General features: G+C 36.2%; 1 protein-coding gene across 1 annotated transcript in view; it reads right to left on the bottom strand.

Annotated features, from left to right (window-relative positions):
- The window catches only part of Ascc3 (activating signal cointegrator 1 complex subunit 3), a 269,368-nt gene that overhangs the window by 72,655 nt on the left and 174,816 nt on the right, over positions 1-21,897 (bottom strand). Inside the window, exons 34-36 of the mRNA XM_052163239.1 lie at positions 19,374-19,499; positions 9,046-9,157; positions 8,743-8,877 (exon numbers count right to left, since the gene is read on the bottom strand). Coding sequence (XP_052019199.1) covers positions 8,743-8,877; positions 9,046-9,157; positions 19,374-19,499 — 373 coding nt within the window. The remainder of the gene's footprint in view (positions 1-8,742; positions 8,878-9,045; positions 9,158-19,373; positions 19,500-21,897) is intronic.

The following is a 21,897-nucleotide window of genomic DNA, read 5'->3' as shown; positions in this document are numbered from 1 at the left end:
AGTACTGCAAATGAACATAAGGGCTATTTTAGGTACAAAATAATTACTGTTTCTCAAAACCTCATGAAGTGCTCATTTTTAGTACTTCCCCCACAGACTTGGAGAAAGAGGTTAAGTAACTGTCTAACTTCTAGAAAGTAGCTGAGCTAGAATCTGTGCAGTTTGAGTCCAAAGCTGAGGCCCACAATGACCTATGTTGTGTGATAAGGATTACATATATCTTCTGTGAACTGACTAGAGGGGTATGAGCAGGACACTAGATGGACACGAAGAGGTTTATGTTCCCTTGCTGTGTTCTAGGCATGTGAAATATGGAAGCGAGCTAAAGCTAGTGCCACCCTCAAAAGGTAAACACTCTTATACTACAGCTCTGAATGAAAGGTCAGTGTGAGTGGGGCTGTACACAAAATAACTGTATACCCTGACTGTTATTTTCTTTACAATAGGAAAACAAACCTAAAATGAACTAGTTGCAAAGATTAGTGAACAAGAAACTAACTTGTGGATGACTAGAAGATTAAAATCTTTATATAACTTTTGGTATAGAATAAATCTTTTGTTCACTTGTCCCCAAATTAATATGTTGAATCCTAACTCAATACATTTGGAGGAGGGCATTTGTGAAGGAATTTAGTCAACAGAGAAGAGCCCTTTGCTAAGATTATGGGGTTCAAAAGAAGCCTCAAAGTGTTTTCTTATCCCTCTGCCCATGGATGGGCGAACCAGAAAGTGGGGTATCAACAGTTCCTGAGTTTTCTAGTAGTTTGATTTCAACATCTCTAGCCTCAGAACTGTAAGGAATTCATAATTTCTTGGAAAGCTATACAGTTTCTACCATTTGTGTTAGAGAAATCTCAACAGACTAAGATATAGTAAGTAATGGATATGCTGTGAGGACTATGAATTGTGCAACAGCCCAGAAGATCAAAGAACTTATACTATTAGAAAATCTGAACAGAATTAAAAAACAGTACTAAGCACAAAACCAGATTCAATAAAATGGATGACTAAACGCTATGACTCACATTCTAAAGCATACTAAAAGACGGCCTAAAAAGAGAGGGCTCTTTTGAAATGGTGGTTGACAAGGCACAGGTGACCAGGGTCGCACGTAGCTGGCCAGAGGATCTATGATTGTAGATAGATGGGAAGAAGATACGTTCATTTTAGACAAAGACAGGCTGGAGGCAGAGTGCTAAGGAAACAACGGAAGGCAAACACTGGGAAGGCCTGCAATGCAGTTCCTTTCTTGGGCAGTAAAGCATAATTATAGTGGAGATGACTGAATAAGTCTGGTTATAGCATTCAAATGTGTGAGTGGCACAATAGGAGGATTATATCTCAAAAACTTGTTTTTTAAAAACCAAAATTATTAATTGTATACTTTGTTAAATGATTCAATGATAGGGTACCAGGAAAAGAAATTTCCCAGAGTTTCATAAATCTTTCAAAGACATATTTATAACTCATGCAATATCTAAGTAGAGATAACTGATCTCTGATGATTCCATGTATATGTGAGCCAGCGCTGCCGGGCTGGCCACTCCGATTCTTAGAGAGGACAATGTCTGCAAATCTTTGCTTTGAATGTTTTGATCTGGATTGAAGCTTCATGAACAGTTGAAGTACTGTTGCATAGCAATGCCAGGTACAAACACACGCTTCCCTCAAGAAGAAGGAAGACCAAAGTGTGGGTGCTTCAGTTCTTCTCAGAAGGAGGAATACTTAAGGGAGGTAGAGGGAAGAAGGGAGGTATCTGGGAGGGAGGGGGCAAGATCAGGTGTGGGAGGAGATGGAGAAGTGCAGAGGGCCAGGAAATTGAATAAACGAGTGGGACAGTGGGGGATGGGAAACTGGAGGTAGCCACTGGAAAGTCCCAGATGTCAGGGAAGCAAGAGCTTCCCAGGACCCAAAGGGGATGACATGAGCTGAGATACCAAACAAAGGGGAGAGAGAACCTGTAGAGACCATATCCAGTGGATAGGTTGTTGTTCCTGTCTAAAGGAAATGCAGGGACAAAGAGTAGAGCAGAGATTGAAGAAAGAAAGGCTATTCGGAGACTTTCCTACTTAGGGATCCATCCATCTGCAGATACCAAACCCAGATACTACTGCTGATGCCAAGAAGTGCTTGCTGACAGGAGCCTGGTATAGCTGTCCCCTGAGAGGCTCTGCCAGATCCCGACCAATACAGATGCAGATGCTCGAAGCCAACCACCTGACTGAGCGTGGAGACCCCAAAGGAAGAGTTAGGGGAGGGAACGAAGGAGTGGAAGAGATTATAACCCCATAGGAAGAACAAAATCAACTAACCGGAATAGTTCCCAGGGACTAAACCACCAACCCAAGAGTAGACATGGAGGGACCCATGGCTCCAGCTGCACATGTAGCAGAGGACGGCCATATCAATGAAAGGGGAGGCCCATGGTCCTGTAGAGGTTCAGTGTAAGGAGATGCTAGGGCAGAGAGGGGTTTGTGGGTCAGGGAACACCCTCATAGAAGCAGGGGGGAGGGAAGATGGGATGGAGGGGTTCTGGAGGGGAAACCAGGAAGGGGGACAACATTTGAAATGTAAGTAAATAAAATAACCCAAAACCCAAAAACAAAACAAAAAAAACCCCAAAAAACAAAAAGCCAAACAACAACAACAACAACAACAACAACAACAACAACAACAAAAAACCCAAAAACATATACAAGCTTTCACCTTTTTGGCCCTAATTGTGTCTAATTTCATTCTAAGATAAATTCTTTTAAAAGACAGGGGTTTGTCTTCTATTTGTTTGGTACCCCTTAACTGTATTTAGGGGCATAAGAACACTTATGGCTGAAGAAGTTGTGAGCAGAATTTTTATATGACTTGAAAATTTAGGTAAAATGGTAAAATAATGTGTAGTTCCAGAAAAAAAAAAAAAGCACAAAACATCAAAGATAAAAAATATGGGACATTTCATGTTGCTTGGGAGACAAGATTTCAATTCTGTCTTCTTTCTTGAAATTGAGTAGATCTTACGTTTTATTATGATTTTTCCATATTTTGTTATTTTAGACAAAGGTGGGTCTGTAATCTTTTTAAAATAATAAAGTTGGATGTGATTACAAAAGTAAGATTAACAATTTAGTATTATAACACATGTCTTAATTAAAAAATCCTATTTAATCACCAACTTTTAGAATACTGGTAATTGACAGTTCTTTTCTGTGCACTTAATTAGGAACCAAAGTAAAAATTAAAAAATGAACAAAAATTGACAACAGGATAAATTTCAGGTAGATGTTATGCTCAGAACCTAATAGATTATCTGAGACTGACATCTTTTGCCAAGAAAACACTTCTTTTCACTTTATTAGAGAAAGCTTGTAAATCTAGAATACTAGGAGAAACTGAACAATAATGGAGAATAAATAATGGAGTCTCAGGGGACAGTATAGAGAGAATAGAAAGATACATTTAAAAAAGACATTTGCCATCTGTGCCTCTTCCAAAGATGCCAGGCAGCCCCCAGGCAGAGGGTGAGGATGCTCTTCTCACAAACCTTGGAATGTGTCGCATCAGGATTCCCCACATGGAGGATGACGAGCAGCAGATGGGATCCTGTGACTATCATGAGGTTAGGTGGAGACAGAAGACCACTGCGGTTGATGGCATGACTGTCAAGTTACCCTTTCTTTTCTTTTCTTTTAATGAACTCTTTCATTTTACAAACTAGGCCCCATCCCCAAAATACTATTCTTAATAATATTTTAAGTTATTTTATTCTATGTTTATCTCTTTAAAATTATTTTTCTACTTGCTTTATAAATTGGAGAAAGATGTTTTTGTGATTTGATACCAAAGATTTTTAGCTACAAAAATGACAAGATCCAAGTATTTTGATGCTCTATTTTTGAAAGCGTTATTCACTGGCCATGGTAATACATTCATTTGGCTTTAAAGAAAGTAGTACTGACAAATCTAAGAATTCACTGATATATATGCTGTGTTGTTCTGAAACTTGAAAAAACTGAAATTGCTATATTTTAATGTAAGAAATCTGTTCTTTTACCCAATATTCTAATATCTGCTATTCAAAAAGAGTCACAAACTTTTTTCCCCATCCTCCCGAATGCTGTAATATGCAAATCAGCTTGACTCCTCTTCAATATCATCACTCTTGTGGAACATAGGAAATTAAAATTAGACTGTTACTTACAGGACGTGTGTGTGTGTGTGTGTGTGTGTGTGTGTATGTGTGTGTGTGTAGAAGAAACACATTAGTAACATACCCTAAACTGCTGACTTTCTTTTCTCTCATTGCTTACCACACCAGCATGTCACATGTAGATAAAATAAAATATTGCATATTCCTTTGGAAGTCATAAATTACTATAATTACATAGGGTTGGTTATATCAATCTGTGGGGGAAGGACCCACAGGATTTTTATTTCCAGGGAACCAAAGCACAAAGTTGGGGAGAGGAGGAGAAAAGCTTACGATGTGCAGTCCACTGTGACCATGGAGTATCTTCTGTGCTGAATGCAGCTGTCTTTCCTTCCATCCACCCATATTTTCTTTTCTTTTTTTATTTTCTATATTATTTGTTTACATATTGTGTATCTGACATATATGCATATAATCCCTTGCTTGATATAAACAAAAATTAATTGTACTGGATATTTGATATAGAAGCATAATTCCATATTTTTTACAGTTATGAGAACACAAATAGACAAATAATTCTTACATTAAAAAAAACTGTGAAAATCTGAAAGTCCTTAAGTACATTTAGAATATATTTTACTTTCTCTCAGCTATTAATACACTAAGGAAGTACCTAGTAAAAAATATGTTGAAACAGATTCTACAACTTTGAAACCTTCCATTTGCACTGCTGTTTCTAAATAGGTTAATGTCTAAACACCTAGAAACACATCAAAGGTGACCCTGCTGGGCCATGACCATGGACACTTTCTGCTCTGGAGTTGTGCCAGCATCATTAAGAGATTCTTCAAATTACGTTTGAAATGCACTTTTCCCTCAGGATTTTCACTTATACATAATTAGACTACTAACTACAATCTATGTAATCCCTGTTGCCAAAACTGCTAAATGCTTCAATCAGTGGGAGGAGGGCATCAATGGAGCAGGACAGATGTAATGTCACTGGTTAACAATAGAGGTGTGAAGCAGCTGCCTTAATTATGAAGCTTATTAATTCATGGTGTTAAAAAAGACTTGGCGAGGGTTCTTATAAAATACCCAGACTTTTAAAAATAGCATCAGATGGTTTAAAACTTCAAATATATGTTTTCAACAAGGAATTCTGAAATGATTATTTTTGCCGGTGAGTAACATTTGTATTCAATACTTACAATCTAGGTTTTAAGATCATATATGACTTTAAAACTAACTAATTTATTTTTTAAAGGTACATGATGTTAACATTTAATATTTTAATTTTTTTATTGATAGAAATGGCCCACAGGATAAAGTGAAATGTGTCTAGAAAACAAAGGTAAGTATTGGGGAGAGCTCTGTGGAACTATTTTGTATGGGTTATAAAGAAACTTACTACTGTGACATTCATTACTTATATGATTATACTATATGAAGTTGTTAAAGCTTGTTGAAATAATGTATGTAAGTGCAAATCATATAGTAAGCACTCAAAAATCTAGTTTTTTATTTGACAGACAGAATTTAAACAAATGTATTCCTATTATAGAATAAGATTAGTGAGGAGAACAGTCTCCCATTATACCCGCAATGGGAGTGCAAGGCAATCAGCCAAGGTCTGGGAAAGAGAAGCAAGCAACAGTCTCAAGACGAGTTACAAGAAAAAGACAGCAAAAGGGTATATTTCTTAACAGTGTTAGAGTAATGCTTTTGACAGAATGATATAATTAATCAGCAGAAATTATCATAGGACATATTATAGGCTTCAACACTCCAAAGAGAAAACTGCGGACCATTCTGAAGAGTAAAAATATTCCTAAGCACCTACAAGGTAAAGAGACAGGAAAGACATGCACATGCCCAGGCTGGTCTAATCCTGACACCTGTATCCCTGCCTTCCCTGGTCTGTTGAGAAATAAACCAAGTCCCACAAAGACCAAATGGGATGATTCACTGGCAGTGGACTTATTCTCACACTTGAGTGTATTCATCTTTGGTCTACAATGTTTCTCAACAGAAGTGATGACCTGACTTTATACAAGTTAAGATCTGATGGAATCACTTCCCAATTATGAACACATCTCAAGAGTAAAAGTGCTTCTGTGCAGAAAACCCATACAGTGACCCACAACCCACATTGTTAGGCTTTAATCACTGACTTTTGGCCATTTGGTTTCTCTTAAACATCCTCTGAACATGAGATATTAACAGCAAATATCCCCAGTAGAAGAGATTAACTTGGAGGACAGACTACGTATGTTTACATTTTTTCCCCAGATAACCAGTGTGCTGATCTATGTCTATTGTCACTCAGCCACAGACCAAAGATCATCTGCGCATGAGGAAGTTCATTGGTAATGCCTAAAATTTTATATCCTGATCACAAGGCCCTCACACTCTCTAAATACACACACACACACACACACACACACACACACACACACACACACACGGACCATTAAAAAAGTGACCATGGAGGGAAAAATACATATAGTGAACATTTTTTAATATACCTAGGCAATCTCTTTCTGTTAAACTTATTTACTATTATTTACTATATTAAATAGAAGAATTTAGTGTCACATTCAAACTCAGAAACTTCCTTTTGCTTATATACTTTGGGGAAATGTGATGATATGTCATTGTGAAGACTACTGGGCTCATCCCAACCACCCTGATACAAGAGGAAAAGGACAGCGGGTAGGAAGTAGAAGATACAAATGGGACTAAGATGTGGATTTGTTTTTGATCAATCATGACAATCTTCCTATATGCGATACTGAAAAGTGGAAGGTTTATGTTCTAAAAATTCTGAGACAAAGGATAAGATAAGATGGACCTGGTTAAATGTTTTGATTCTAAAGAAAGGATTCGTTTTTCGTAAATACTACAAAGGCAATAAAGTAATTATATTCCTAGTCAACAAGAAATTCTATTTCTTCATAAAAGTAGAAAGAAATACGTAATTAATTACATAGATGATATGAACTCCAACTTATTTTATGAAGATGGACATATGGCTGAGCCTGTCTTCATAATTATCTTCTCCAACAGGAGGGAAAACGTCTAAAAACAATTAAGAAACCTCCTTGATAATAACTGAATGGTCATATGCTTTTAAAAATTTTTGTGAGCCAATGTTTTGATATTATTTTTCATCCTATGGTCATCTTTGAACACCTAGAAACATGTCAAAATTGACCCTGCTTTGCGAATAACAATACTGCAATATTTCTGAGAAAGGAGGAAAAATTCAATAATATAATTTTTGTTTTGAATAAAACAAAAGGGCAAATATGTATAGCTTAAAACTTAAAATTTTTCTTTCATTAAAAAAAGGATTAATTTTTTCAAATTTTACATTTTAAAGTTTTATGTTTTAAAATAAAATTATGTTGTTTTTCCCCTTTCCTGTCCTCCTACGAATTATTCCCATGCACCTCTCCCTTTGCTCTCTTATATTTCATGCCTCTATTTTTAATTATTACATATATGTATGAATAAATCCCTAAATAAATATAAACTGCTCAATCTATACAGTTACTTGTGTACCCACAAACACACTATTGATTTATGTGACTTTTTTTCTGTAAATGTATGCCCTCAGAGTGTAGAAAAAAGTGTTGGAGTCTCTGGAGTTTAAGTTTCATGAAATTATAAGCTGCCTGATGTATGTACTAGGAACTTGTGTTCATTGGAAGATCAGCCGGTGTTCTTAACTGCTGAACCACCTCTTTAGCCCCAGAAGTGAGAGAATTTCATCATGGACAAAATTAGACTTAAGAAAATACTATAGTGGGTTGGAGATATGGACCAGAAGGTAAAGTTCCTGCTATATAAGCACCAAGAACTTCACTTGGATACCATTCATCTGCATAAAGAGCCAGACAGGGTGGCACACACCTGTAACCCTAGCACATGGAGACAGAGATAGGTGGATCCCTGGAGCCCACTGGCCAGCAACTTGCAGGCAAAATAAGACACCTCTCACCTCCCACCTTTTACAGGGTTCATTAAATTTAGGTTTTAGTTTTTTGGGGAAAATGGAGACAGAAGCATATAGTAGATAGATGTATACATGATACATACTGGCAACTTTTTCTTTTTGGTAAGTAAGCGATGGGAATATGGGCATAGGGGATTAAAGAGCTTTCTTAGCATTAATTTGAAACAGAATTTAATCATATTGTTCCTTATGAAAAGGAACAATATGATTAAATAAAGCCTCTTTAGTAACAACAGAGTTAGTATTCCAGAAGAACCACCCAAATAAACAGCAAGTTTTCAATCTCAGCTAGAGGAAAAGTTACTAGGTTTGCTCTGGACAGTGCAAAATAAGCCACTAATTTTGGCTCATATATCAACAGCACTCATTCTACTCAGGAGGACCCTGGTCTGTATGAGTCATATGGTCATATTTGTTGAAAGATTATCCTATACAAAAAGGGGAAGAAATCTTGTTTGAAAGAAGAAAGACCATCCTGAAGACTCTCAGGTAAATTTTCAGAACTGGAAACACTTAAGGTTTAAATTATAAGAGAAGGTATGAAATATAAATACAAACATCACAGTAGTATAAAACTCACACTCAGAATTGACAGCAAGTCTTCAGTGCTGCAGTCAGGTTTCAAACGGTCCTTGAACATTTTGACTGTTTTGTGCTTCAAATAGTAATAGGAGGCAATTCGGCCACATGTCAGTGGTTCAATGCTGCGATTATCCTATTGTAAAAAAGATAAAATAAGGCAAGTGAGACAGAGAGTGGAGGCTCACACTGCTCAGAGTAAACATTTACACTGTGGTTGCTCCTGCCACTGATTTGTTGCAAATTTGGATAGCACAAGCTCCGTGTGTCCTACTGTAGCAGGGAGCTGGGTCAGAAGTCATACCTCTCCAACTTCAATGCAGTGGGAAAGCTCCAACTCAACCAGACACTGCCCAATCAGATGCGACAGGAACTTGTTTATGGAGTCCTGGCTGACATCGCCCAGGTTGTAGTAGCTAGGAAGAAAGCATGGTCAGTTTCAAGGTGTGTCTGCTAGAATTGTCAAATCAGCTTTACGTTTCCAGAACTTTAAAAGCACGAATTTACAGCAAATAAAAAACATAATGAAAAATTAAAACAACCACAATTAACATTCCCATTTTGAAGGTCAAAGGTCCAAAAACTAAAATTTACTAACACCAATGAGAAAGATAATGAATCACAAATAAGTAACATAGATAGTTAAAATGGTATAAGATGAAAAAAAACTTTCTATTTTTGTTTTGTACTCTTTTAAATAATGAATCTTAAGAAAATAATGATGTATTTATTATAAGTAAAGGCCAAAATGAAAAGTATAGAATTATGTAATGAAGACGTAAATATTTGCTAACTTTCATTAAATGCTGACTACATCATCAGCACAGGATTAAAATATTTGTATGAGAAAACACTTTCTTACACTAAGCTCGTTATTACTTCTATTCCAAAGTAGCCTTAGGTACTAAATTTAGAGAATAGAAAATGCAAAGTTTGGCTGATATCACATATAATATACACATATGTATTCATGTACGAACACACACATATGCTCTCTCTCTCTGCCCCTTTCCCTCTCCTACTCTCTCTCCCATTAACAACTTTACAAAACAATCAGAACTACTGATCTTATTGGTATATGAGGTCTAGAAAATTTTGAGATTTTTTTTCCCCTAGTGTTATGCAACAAATACTATTCTGATGCCCAAAAGGAAAGTCATCAAGCTAAAATTAAGCATTATATCTTGCAATGCACAGAAAACACAAAGGGTCTGGCCCTGCATAGTTTCCAAATGAAAGCTGTAAGAACAGATTAATTCATCTGACCATTCATTTTTTCACTGCAACAATGAAAGGCAAATCCCTGACCACAAGGAGTTTTGTTTGTACCTGGGAAGAAATCTAAAGCATGAAGGTTACATGAACCATCATGGCAACCTCCTAATTCCTGCCAGTGCACTCCACTGGAATCAGTATGGAGAATCTCTGTAGTAGTCTACCTATCTTTTATTCAAATGACAAGAGTGGAATTAAAAGTTGTCTTGAGACTTACAGACTCTTTTCACTAAAAAGGTAGCTTCAGTGTTTGAATAGGATTGGAAACAAAACAAAACAAAACAAAACAACCATCTGCAATCTCAAATGAAAGAGGCCCATATGAAATCTCCACAGAGAGATGGAGAAACACTGCAAAGATGACTCTTTGTGGGAGGCATTTTCAATTTCTATGTAAGTTAAAACTTATTTTACAGGGCTAGGTGGCTCAGTGGTTAAGAGCACTGGCTGCTCTTCTAGAGGTCCTGAGATCAATTCCCAGCAAACACATGGTGGCTCACAACCATCTGTAATGGGATCCGATGCCCTCTTCTGGTGTGTCTGACGACAGCTACATTGTACTTAAAAAAAAAAAAAAAAAAAAAAAAAAAAACTTTAAAAAAAACCCTTATTTTAAAAATTTGAGTGAAGAATTAAAACCATGTGAGCATATATTTTAAATAGAAAGAGAAGTTAGTGAAAATGATGAACACTACAGTGTCTCTCTACTGACATTCATAGGACACTACGATTTGAAATGTCTACACTCACCCATGTCTTCACCGTGGAATGACCAGTAAAAGGCTAGATTTTGCTTAGTAAAATACTCTTTCTTTTCATGGAAGAGGTACTGCTGTTCAAACAAATAACCTTTGTCATGAAGCTCAATGCAAAGATTTTCAATGAAGACATAAAACGAATTATAAACAATATTATTTATAATATTATTTATAATTCATTTAATTGCTGCAGTATAGGGGGAATAACACCAGGACAGGGAAGCAGGAGTGGGATGGGTAGGGAACAGATAGAGGGGAGATGGGTTATGGGATTTTCGGTGAGAGGGATGTGACCAGGAAAGGGGACATTTGAAATGTAAATAAAGAATATATCTAATAAAAAATAAAAATTACTAATGTATATAAAGTGCTCATATTTACATCATAAGTCTATGTGGAAATGAAAAGAAGCATTAAAAAAAGTCAGGAACTATGTCTTTTATCTTGGGAAATGATTAATTTATGGTATTTAGTTAGGAAAACATACTTCATGCAATACAATTTATAGAAAACAATATCATCACAAAAGAAAAATTAAAATTTCACTTTTATTTATAATTTTATTAGGATATATAATGAAAAAAGATCATAGATTTTGTTTTGTATCACTACTAATTCTTATCCTAAATATTTAAGTGCAATGCGGACTTGCTACTTTATACTATAAAAATATTAGCTGTAAACATACTTAAAGACATCAGTTTTAAATCTCCTTAATTGATTCAGTATTGATTTTGCTTCATTTACTATATTTTGTTTTATGTTACTTATTCATTGCAATTTTGTTTTTGTGGTGAAATTTCCTTCTAATTATTTTTGAGAATTTCATCCAGATAAGTCAAACACTTTGTAACTATTTTAAAAAAATCAATTGCTAAAACAAAATCTTTCATCAAATTTATGCTGTCTATAATAATATAAATTACCTAACAAAAGATTATTCACAAACCAACCATTGAGCAATCACCTTGTTCTAAAGGGAAGTGTCTAAAGTTGTTACTGATATTCCATAAATTCAGATACACTATTTGTGAGACAATGTAAATGTAAAATAATTATGTTTTTGGATGCATAATATGTTGAGAGTTAAAATATCCTGATGGTCTGACTGACTGCACAACATGTTCCCACTCTTCCTGAGAGAACGTTGTTATCCCAGTTTCTAACCAAAGTACAAACATATATTACTTTCAATAATCACTTTACGAGCTTGAAAAAGCATGTGGCAGCTAACTAAAAAGGCCTGTTTTCATGTACTCTCTACAGTACAAATTTATAATTTACTGGTTATTTAAACATCGATTTTTACAGAAGTGTTTAATTACAGCTAACAGGCAGACTGTAGTTTCATGCTCACTGTATTCAATCATCAAGTCATTATCTGTGTCTGCTACAAACAGAAAGCCTACCTTTTATCAGCATGCTATTTCATTTCTTTCACAGAGAAAGGCAGTTTTGCAGTAATTGACTTGTCAGGATCTCTAATTTATGAGACTGAGTTCTGTAAGATTTCTCTATATTGGACTTAACCTGCACACTAGCTGGGCTGAATATTTACAATGCTGTTAACAGGTGCTGAGTTGTTTAATGATTCTAATAGCCAGAAGCGTACTGAGAAGGCCAGCGGGATCATAATTACAGGCTGTTTGAACACAACAATTACTAGTCCCCTGAGAAGTGTGAAAGTCAAAGGCAGTTTGATCCTGACAGCATCTAGCACATGGGGAGACAAGCTAACTTCTATTAGCAGTCCATTGGGAAAAAGTCATAACAAGCTTCTCTCTGAAATAAAAAATGTAAAAGTCCATAAAATTTAAACAATTAAAACCTAACACAACTTTAAAAATATTATCCTTTAAAGCTTTTATCAAGGTAGAAATAAGATTACATACACAAAACTTCAGCATTTTTTTCTAATTTTAAAACAGATGAAATTTCCCTACCTGGTAATGAAAAAGGTTTTATAGCAAAGTGAAGCTGAGACAAAGTTATAGCAGTTTGGATTTAATGTGAACAGTGGCAGCCAGTTCCTCTTTGGTTTATGTAAACCTGGCTAGATAGCTTGCTAGGAAATTTCCCATCAGCACTGAAATGCCACTGCAGTAACTGTCAGTGCTGGGAAGTCATTTGTTACAACACCATGTTTTTTATGTTCAGATTATGCAGCAGTAATAATGACACAAATAATGGAAGAGCGCTAGGGGACAGCTGAAAAGACCTCATTTTTGCCTAGATATATTTAAAAGCACTGGAATTGAAAATACAAATTGAACCACAAACTCAATTTGGAATAGTTTCTATTTTATGAAAACAATGTGTTTAAACACATTTGAATGAGAGTGTATATACACGCACATATATAATAGACGCATATGTATTTACATACATGTGTGAATATAAGCAGGCACACAGGAAGCTAGGAACAGTGGCTAGTGTGCTGTAGGGCTAGCTTTATTGCGGTACAATAAAGGGGACGTAGAATAATCAGGTCATTCTTCTTTATCTACAAAGAACTATCTTTTGGAAAAAGTATTTCTGTTCTATGGGTAAATAAAAATAAACCTGCCACATGATCCCATACACACTCATGAATGCATGAGCACATACAGAAGTGAGCTTACATGTGTACATCCTTCCCAACTAAAATATGTCAAATTTCAGTCTATGCCACAGGAAGAAAGAAAGCACTAAGAAAAAAATTAAAATTAGAAAAAATGCAACTGTTAATATGAGAAAAAATGTAGTTTTTAAAGAAATTTACCTGTTTCCTATACAATTATGTCTTTGTCCTTTGCACTGGGGATAGATTGATGATTTTAACAGAGACAATAACTAAAAAAATAATCAATGCCAGTCATGAGATGTATAGTAAAGGAATTGCTTGCACACTGTTGGTCAGAATATAAATCAGTACAAGTTATTTTGGAGAACAGTATGAAAATTTCCCATAAGACTAAACACAAACTTATCAAATTATCCAGCTGTTATGTTCACCTCAGTATCTCCACAACATCCAACAAAGTAAAACAACCCAAACACCTGCCAGTGGTTGAACCACTACATAGGAGGCACAAATACACAAGATACTTCTCAGCCTTTAAAAAGAATGAAATGTGACTGGACGTGCTAGTGCACACCTTTAAATATTCCAGCACTCAGGAGGTAGAGGCAGGTGGATCTCTCTGAGTTTGAGGTCAGTCTGAACCACAGAGTAAGTTTAGGACAGCCAGGGTTACACAGAGAAACCCTGTCTTGAAAAAACAAACATCAAATACGAAAAAGAAAGAAAGAAAGAAAGAAAGAAAGAAAGAAAGGAAGGAAGGAAGGAAGGAAGGAAGGAAGGAAGGAAGGAAGGAAGGAAGGAAGGAAGGAAGGAAGAAAGAAAGAAAGAAAGAAAGAAAGAAAGAAAGAAAGAAAAGGAAAAGAGAAAGAAATGTATTCTCAGCAAACTGAATAAGTATGCATGGTACAATGCACTAGTGCTTAGAATCTGAAAGCAGTTTGCTGATTTTAACAGGCAGGGTAAAGACAGAAGGGTAGAATCCTGGTAAAACAATGCAGTTTTAGTTACTAGGAACATGGAAAGCTGGTGGTCTGCAAAGCAGGGGACTGAGTTAATATGTATTTAAAAATGAATTACATAACAGATTCTAATGTTATCACCACAAAATGTATGAGGTGAAGGATATGAATTATGACAAATGAGCTGATCTGACAACATATAGATGTACATAAATATCTTAAAATTTACCCTGTAGATATAAAATTAAAATTAAAAATGTTTAAAAGGTAAATGTTTATAACATTCATAGACAAATGTTTCTTACAATATTTGTTTAGAAAGTTAACTGTATACTCTGGGTATAGTTTTTATTTTTATGTAGCTGTATATAGATTTTTAAAAACATTGTTCAGGGCAGGAAGGCATTAACTGGCCTAAACTGTCAAGCACGGTTTCCACAAAGGACACTTTGTGGTGCAGGCCCAAGAAGAGAGGTGGCCAAAGAGTAGAGGATTATCTTCTGGACTAGGACTTTTTCTGTTTGTACCGGTTGAATGTTCCTGAAACAAAACCCAAAGTGTAGAATGCTCCAAATATGCTAGAGATGCACGGGTGGGGCCAGAGCTGCGGCTGCTCTGGGCTGGGTGACGGCCACAGTGCCTGTCCCCTGGGTCTGTCTTTGTTCATGAAAGGGAGGTGATAGCAGTGAGAAGTTAAGGCCTTGAAATGGCTTGCTGGGTATGAATAACTTCTACAAACACTACTAATAACTTGTATTATGTACTTTATTAATTTTAATTTTTATGTTTATAAGCCCCTTTGTCATCTATATTTTGCTATTCTTTACGTAGCTTCTTGAGAGCAATATCTAGTATTTCATTTTTGATTTTTTTTTACTTAAAATTTTTAAAGCTACAAAACATCTATTGATCCGTGCTTTTGGCTTTTGATCAAAAACATGTATTTTTTTATTGTTCTAGTTTATTTAATATTTTAATTTCATCTTTCATTGGTATAAGTTTTAAGTTCTGAAGTCATTAGATTCGTTTTTCTGCATTCTTAATATTTTTATTTCTGTTTGTACAGGTGGAATAGTCCTAAAACAAAACCCAAATTGTAGAATGTTCCAAAGTAAAAATTCCACACCTGATGTCATGTGACAATCTGTGGTCAAAGTAAAGAAACACTAAAAAAAGTTTTGCTTGAAATCACTTCCAGGCTGTATGTCTACTATCTGCATGAAGTATGAATGAATTTGTAGTCATATATGGATGCCTTTCCCAGGATATCCCATTAGCCACAGACAAATATTCCAAAAGCTAAACCACTTCCTAATCCAGAACACTTTATGGCCTGTCATTTAATGCAAGGGATGTTCTGTCCACATGCACTCTGTCCTGCTCCAAGAATGCAGCTTTCTGAACTAAATTTGGAAGCCTGTTTATATCTTTCTGGTCTTGGACATGACAAATTTTACTTGTAAATTGTTATGACTCTATGTAGTCTTTTGCAAAGCACATGTACAAAGATGCACAAGAATAATTTAAATCTGTTAATTGATATTCAAAGACTGTATTTTATAAAATATATATCTATCATTTTTATTTTTACAGATATGCTGAAATTAAATATAATTTATTTGGTTGAACTAGAAATTTGGATTTCCATCACTCTTTGTTTTATATATTTTGACACTGTTTTTAGTGACCTGCATGCTTTTGGAAATGACTAAAACTTTTTGGTGATTTTACTTGTGATTGATACAAAGCATTCTTATTTTAATTCTTATTTTTACCTTAATTTTTTCCACATCTTTAACAGACATTTATAACTTTAATTGAACAACCTCTATATACAATGATTTTTTTTTTCTGAATAGAAACGAATTCCAGTTCTCAAGACTTTGAGTCTGCATATTTTCTGTAAACCAATAAAATAATCCCTTTAATTTTAAAAGAAAAGTCAGTTTAAGAAAAGAACTATAGGAAACTATTTAAGACATTGTATAATAAGAAATAGAATGTGGTGTTATTTATAGACCCTATGAATGGTCAAGAACCTCCAGATAATATACCAACGACAAATAACCGCAGGGACTACCTGAGGGTATACTGTAAACATGAAATCATACTACTAACTGCTATATTTTTTAGGTTCAAGTTGAGTGAACCCCAAGATGAACTGACTGGCTTAAGACTGATCTTTAAATACCCAACCACACTTGTTAAGTGGTTAGAAGCTTCATTAATGGCTGCATACTAAAGTGATCATAGCCTTTTGTGCGTTCACTTGAACCTCACGTGCCATCCATCACTAGTTTACAAATACTAAAGGAAATAGCCTGCCCCAAGCACAATCTCATCATGTTCCTCCTAAATGGGCTACATCCCATGCAGTGTTCAGTCTCCACCGCAGGTGTCAACACCAACTACTGGGCATTACACCCATACCCCAGAGATCCAACAAAGCACAACAGCCTTCCAGAAAGTCTACCTGGTGCTTCTGAAAATGGAAGATTCAAGTCAATTTTCAAAATTCAGGTTGTAATTGATATCAGTTTTCTATGAATGTTGAGAAAAACAGGTTTGAAAGCCTCTTTTTCTACACAGTTCTAAAAGCAAAATCTAAAATGTGTAATCATCAAAGACTCAAGCAAGCAATCACTTCAGTGAACCAGAAGATTGCATCATCCTAATAAACTGTATGTTCTGTCACCTAACATATCCATCTCCAAACACATCTACAGGGCTAATCTCAGGAGTCCTTTTACAGAATTTTATAAATAGGATATCTCATGGTATAAATACTGTACATTTAATCCCACAAGTAGATAATGCAAAGACAGACAGTAAGTTTATTAGATACAAAATATAGCATTACTTGTAGTCTACAAACATTACTGCAATTTGAGCACTATACTTGCACAAAAGATTCATGATAATCTCCAGACTAGTTTTAACAGATAAAACCACCTTTAAGCAGTCATGGCTGTTCTTAATTGTTTATTGGATATGAATTTTATAAACATTAGGTGTATTAACATAATTAACTAATTAGGTGTATCAGTGGAGCTGAAGAGTATTGCACATTCTCCAGGCTGCATGGAGAGCCGCTATAGTGAGTATAATTTGTGACCCTGTCAATGCAGTGACTCTTGGAGCCAGCAGATGTGGACTGGTTTGGTGATCCACTAGCATCAGGATTTTTTTATGATAACTTTATGGAATGTGATTCATTCCATGATGATAACCTTCAAGTATTATATGTGGAATTTTTACCAACCCAGTAAAAAAATCAGGACTCTGATCAAAGTCTCAAAATGTCATCCAGCTCTCTCCTTAGCAGCAGACTTTGAAGGCTTTGGGCAAACGTTGGCTGATTGCACCACCATGGACAGGCTTGCCATAAGTTGCACTATTGAGAACTGGCATTTGTGGACACCACAGCAGACACAAATATGACATAAACTTGCCTGGCTTTGAATCTCATCCTTTGTGCTTTATTAAGCAGGTGAGCTGGGAAACCCTGTGCAGTACAGACCACCTGGTGGTGGTAGTTTCAGCAGCAGAACATCAGAAAGAAGTGCATCACACCAAGCTGCTTCTTCCTCCATAGCTCCTGGATGTATTTGTATGCACCCATCTTGGTTCACATGATGGTTGCCACCAGAGGAAAGGCCAGCTCTGTTTAGCATGTGATTGTGCTCTGTTGCTTGCTTTTTCTCATATTGTTTTAATAGAAAGTTTTGCTATGTAAGCCAATATGGCCTCCACCTCCCCATTGATAGGATTACAGGTGTACACTAGTATTCCTGGATATATCCTCTTGTACAAATTACCAACCATAATAGTAAATTTCATATTTTTTAAATCTACTGTTTTAATTTTGTATGTGGCAGAGACAGACAGGGAGAGATAGAGGCAGAGGCAGAAGGTATCTCTGTGAGTTAGGGACTAGTCTGGTCTACATGTGAGTTCCAGAACAGCTGAGCTCCAGAACAGCATTAGAGCTCTAGGGTGAGACTTAACTGCTAACCTCCAAATAAACAAGTAAATGGATCTGAGAATGTATATCTAAAAACAGGGAAATATAAACCATGGACAGGATTTATTATTATAACTCTGATCTAACTTATGATACAAAATGACTCTGCCCATGTCCTTTGCTGAAACCCCGCAGTGGTGTCCCTTTTACCTACAATGAAGAGGCAAAGCTTTGGCCTATACAGTCCCGCATGACTTACTCACCACAGCAAGGCAAAAACTTTTGTTTACCTGACTAGTGCATCTTAAAATAAGCTAGAATTGTGGCTGGAACTTGGAGCATTATAGCTGTCCAGCAAGCACTTTCCCAAGAAGACTTGTACTGCAGAGTAATGATAGCTATATTGTACCCAGAGTTATCTCAAACATTTATTTAGGTAGCTACTTGTACGAACAAGCACATGTGCTATATAAGGAGTCAAGAATGGATACTTTTTGTACCCTAAAAATCAGTTGATGTATCATTTATGGAAATGTGACTGGAATATTTAAGACTTTCACAGCCTGGCTGGCTATGATGGCTGGGGAGGTATACCAAACAGGATCAACAATGGCAGCAAAAGCCCCAAGGGAGAAAAACCTGTTTATTGGAGCTGCTGTGGGTGAATATATTCTTCTAAATGCTTTTCTTTTCTACTATACCTTTTCTATCCCCATAGAATCAAATACACTGCAATCATCTCTTCTAGGGCTCTTGTTAATACTACAAACTTCCCTCATCCAACTACAATACTCTTATATTTCTCTGAACTCCAATTGTACCTAAAACAGTCACTACCACAAAGTTCTAAAGATTTTTTTCATGACTTCCAATGTTTTGTTTTCCAACTGCATAGGAAAATTACCTCGTGGCAATTTAAAAATTATAAAAACATAAATCAATTATGCTGTTCTGTACTATGACCCCATGAGACATTATTTAATTTTCTGGCAAACTGGCATCACTAGAATGTCAAGAACTGACAAACATGCCAAAATTTGGAGTTTCTTGTAAGTGCTTGTGCTCTCCTTGCATAAAATTTGCAATTGCTCTTTCACAGAACACCACACTTACCTGGGATTCATGATAAGACGTCGGAAAAAGTAAGTCCAGGTGATATAATCCATTGCATCTTGCTTTGATGTTATTGTACCTCCAGCTATTTCTGCATTTAAGTGGTCAGACAACACTCCTAATAAGCTATATATTGAATAAAAGACAAGAAGCACAATGAACAAAACCTACTTAACTCAGTCAAGATGCAAATTTTTATGTTCTAAGCTATAGAAAAGTGGCTTTTTAAATTTATATATTAATATAACAATTGAACATAGTTATTATTACATACTATTTAATGATAACTATCAAATGTTGTTACAAATTCATCATTCAGGACCACAAATTCATCATTTTGTGGACTTAGGAACACATCAGAAATTAGCACATATATACTAACATTCTTTCTTTCTTGTTAAAAAGTATGTTGTACTTTTCATATGAACAGAGTCCATAGAGTACTAAAGAAATAAAGAACTTCACCAGTATAACTTAAGTACAATAATATGCTGAAAGCTATCACTACTACCTGACATCTGGTAAATACTCAACAAATGGTAATTCTTGCAATCAATTTTAAAGAAAAGAACGGCTAACTGAAAAAAATAAAACAAAGGCTGTCAAGAAGAGGGTTAGAAACTTATGAGAAAGATGAGAATCAAGGGAAGAATAGAACATATGACATGCTACCATCAGAATGCGGAAGAGTACAAGGGAGCAGGTGAGACAGGGTTCCATTCACCTGCCGAGTACCAAGTGCTTGGAAAAGCAGAGCATTGTTTATTAGGTATGGTGGTATATGCAAACATGATCTACTAGTTTTTGTCTCTGGATATCTCACTATGTAGTCTAGATATGGTTGGCTGAAATATGCTAATGTAGACCAGGGAGGCCTCAAACTTACATGGATTTTCTTGCATCTGCCTCCTGAGTCCTGGGATTGAAAGTGTGTCCCACTATACCCTGAAAATCCTACCCTTTTTATTACTAAGAGAATGTTCACTTATGACTGCTACTATTCCTTCAATACTAGAAAGAATTCAACAGTGAAGCACCTGGGTCAGAAGATTTCATTATGAAAAAATTTTACATTTTGAATTCAACTGCTTTGAAAGACTAGATAGTGATGACTTTTCTTTTGTATTGTGATAGTTTAAGTAATTTTTAAAATAAATTTTACTCGAAGCACCAAACCAAAGGTAACCACCAACCTTTAGGACTGTTGACATCTTTAATAAATGTTTATCTTATAAAAGATTTGATCAGGTATTGGGCAGGGCAGGGAGGGCAGGACTGAAGCCTTGAAGGCCAGCAGAAAGAACGGAAACAGGAAACCTCGAGAGGTAGGAGTTTCTATAAGAAGTACCTTATAGAAAGTACCAGAAACCTGGGAAGTGAGAGACTCTCAGGACCCAAAGGGTACTGAGTTGAAATACCTTAGAGTGGGAAGAGGGAACTTGTAGAGTCCAGCTCCAATACAAAGACAGGGCATCAAGTGGAGGAATAGGGTTACCATCCAACAGTCAAACACTCTGACCCAGAACTGTTTCTGTCTAAAAGAACTGTAGGGAGATGGAGAAGAGCCTGCGAGAAAGGAGGGTCAGTGACAGCTAGCTCACAGGGAGGCCCTGGGTCCTGATACTGTTACTGATGCTGTGGTGTGCTTACAGATAGGAGCCTTGCATGGCTGCCATCCAAGAGGCCCAACAAGCAGCTTAAAATGTCACATGCAGATACTTATACCCAAGCAATGGACAGAAGCTGGGGACCCCTGTGGTGGTATTAGGGAAAAGCTGGAAGAAGCTGAGGAGGAGGGTAACTCTATAGGAAGGCCAGCAGTCTCAACTAACCTGGACCCTCAAGATCTCTCAGACACTGAATCACCAACTAGGCAACATACACCAGCTGAAAAGAGGCCCTTGAAACATACAGAGCAGACGACTTCCTGGTTTGGCTCCAGTGAGAGAAGAGGTTCCTAACCCCAGGGAGTGGGGAAGCCTGGTAGGGTGGAGGTGGGGGGAGGGAACATCCTCTTGGAGACAGAGGAGGTGGAATGAGATGAGGAACAGTCAGAGGGCTGACCTGGAGGGGGATAATGGCGAGGCTGTAAACATGATTAAAGAATAAAACAAACTAACAAACAAAAGAAAAAAAAATAAAAGATTTACCTTTATTTTCAAGAGTGCCTGTGTGTATGTGTGTGTGCATGCATAAGGATTGATGCATGTGAATGCAGCACACTTAGAGGCCAGAAGAGAGAACAGGGTTACAAGAGAGCTGCCAAATTACTCATGACCTGCATTATAAACTGTTATAACATGTCTCCTTATTATGAACATTATTAATTGCAAAAAAGAAAAGTACCTAAAGCAAATGCCAAGGAAAATACAAATTACTCCAAAAAATAATTGTTTTTCTAATAACAGATAATAATTCGAAGCTCTATTCATGTGATCCATTCATGTGAGTCACCTAGAATTGCTATCACCTGCCCCGCTTTGACATATAATGAGGAGTGAAACAAATTGCTCAATGCCAAGGG

The sequence above is a fragment of the Apodemus sylvaticus genome, chromosome 19 (assembly GCF_947179515.1).
Source record: "Apodemus sylvaticus chromosome 19, mApoSyl1.1, whole genome shotgun sequence".
In the NCBI taxonomy this organism is placed as follows: Eukaryota; Metazoa; Chordata; class Mammalia; order Rodentia; family Muridae; genus Apodemus; species Apodemus sylvaticus.
This window is presented reverse-complemented; position numbering and strand designations above follow the sequence as displayed.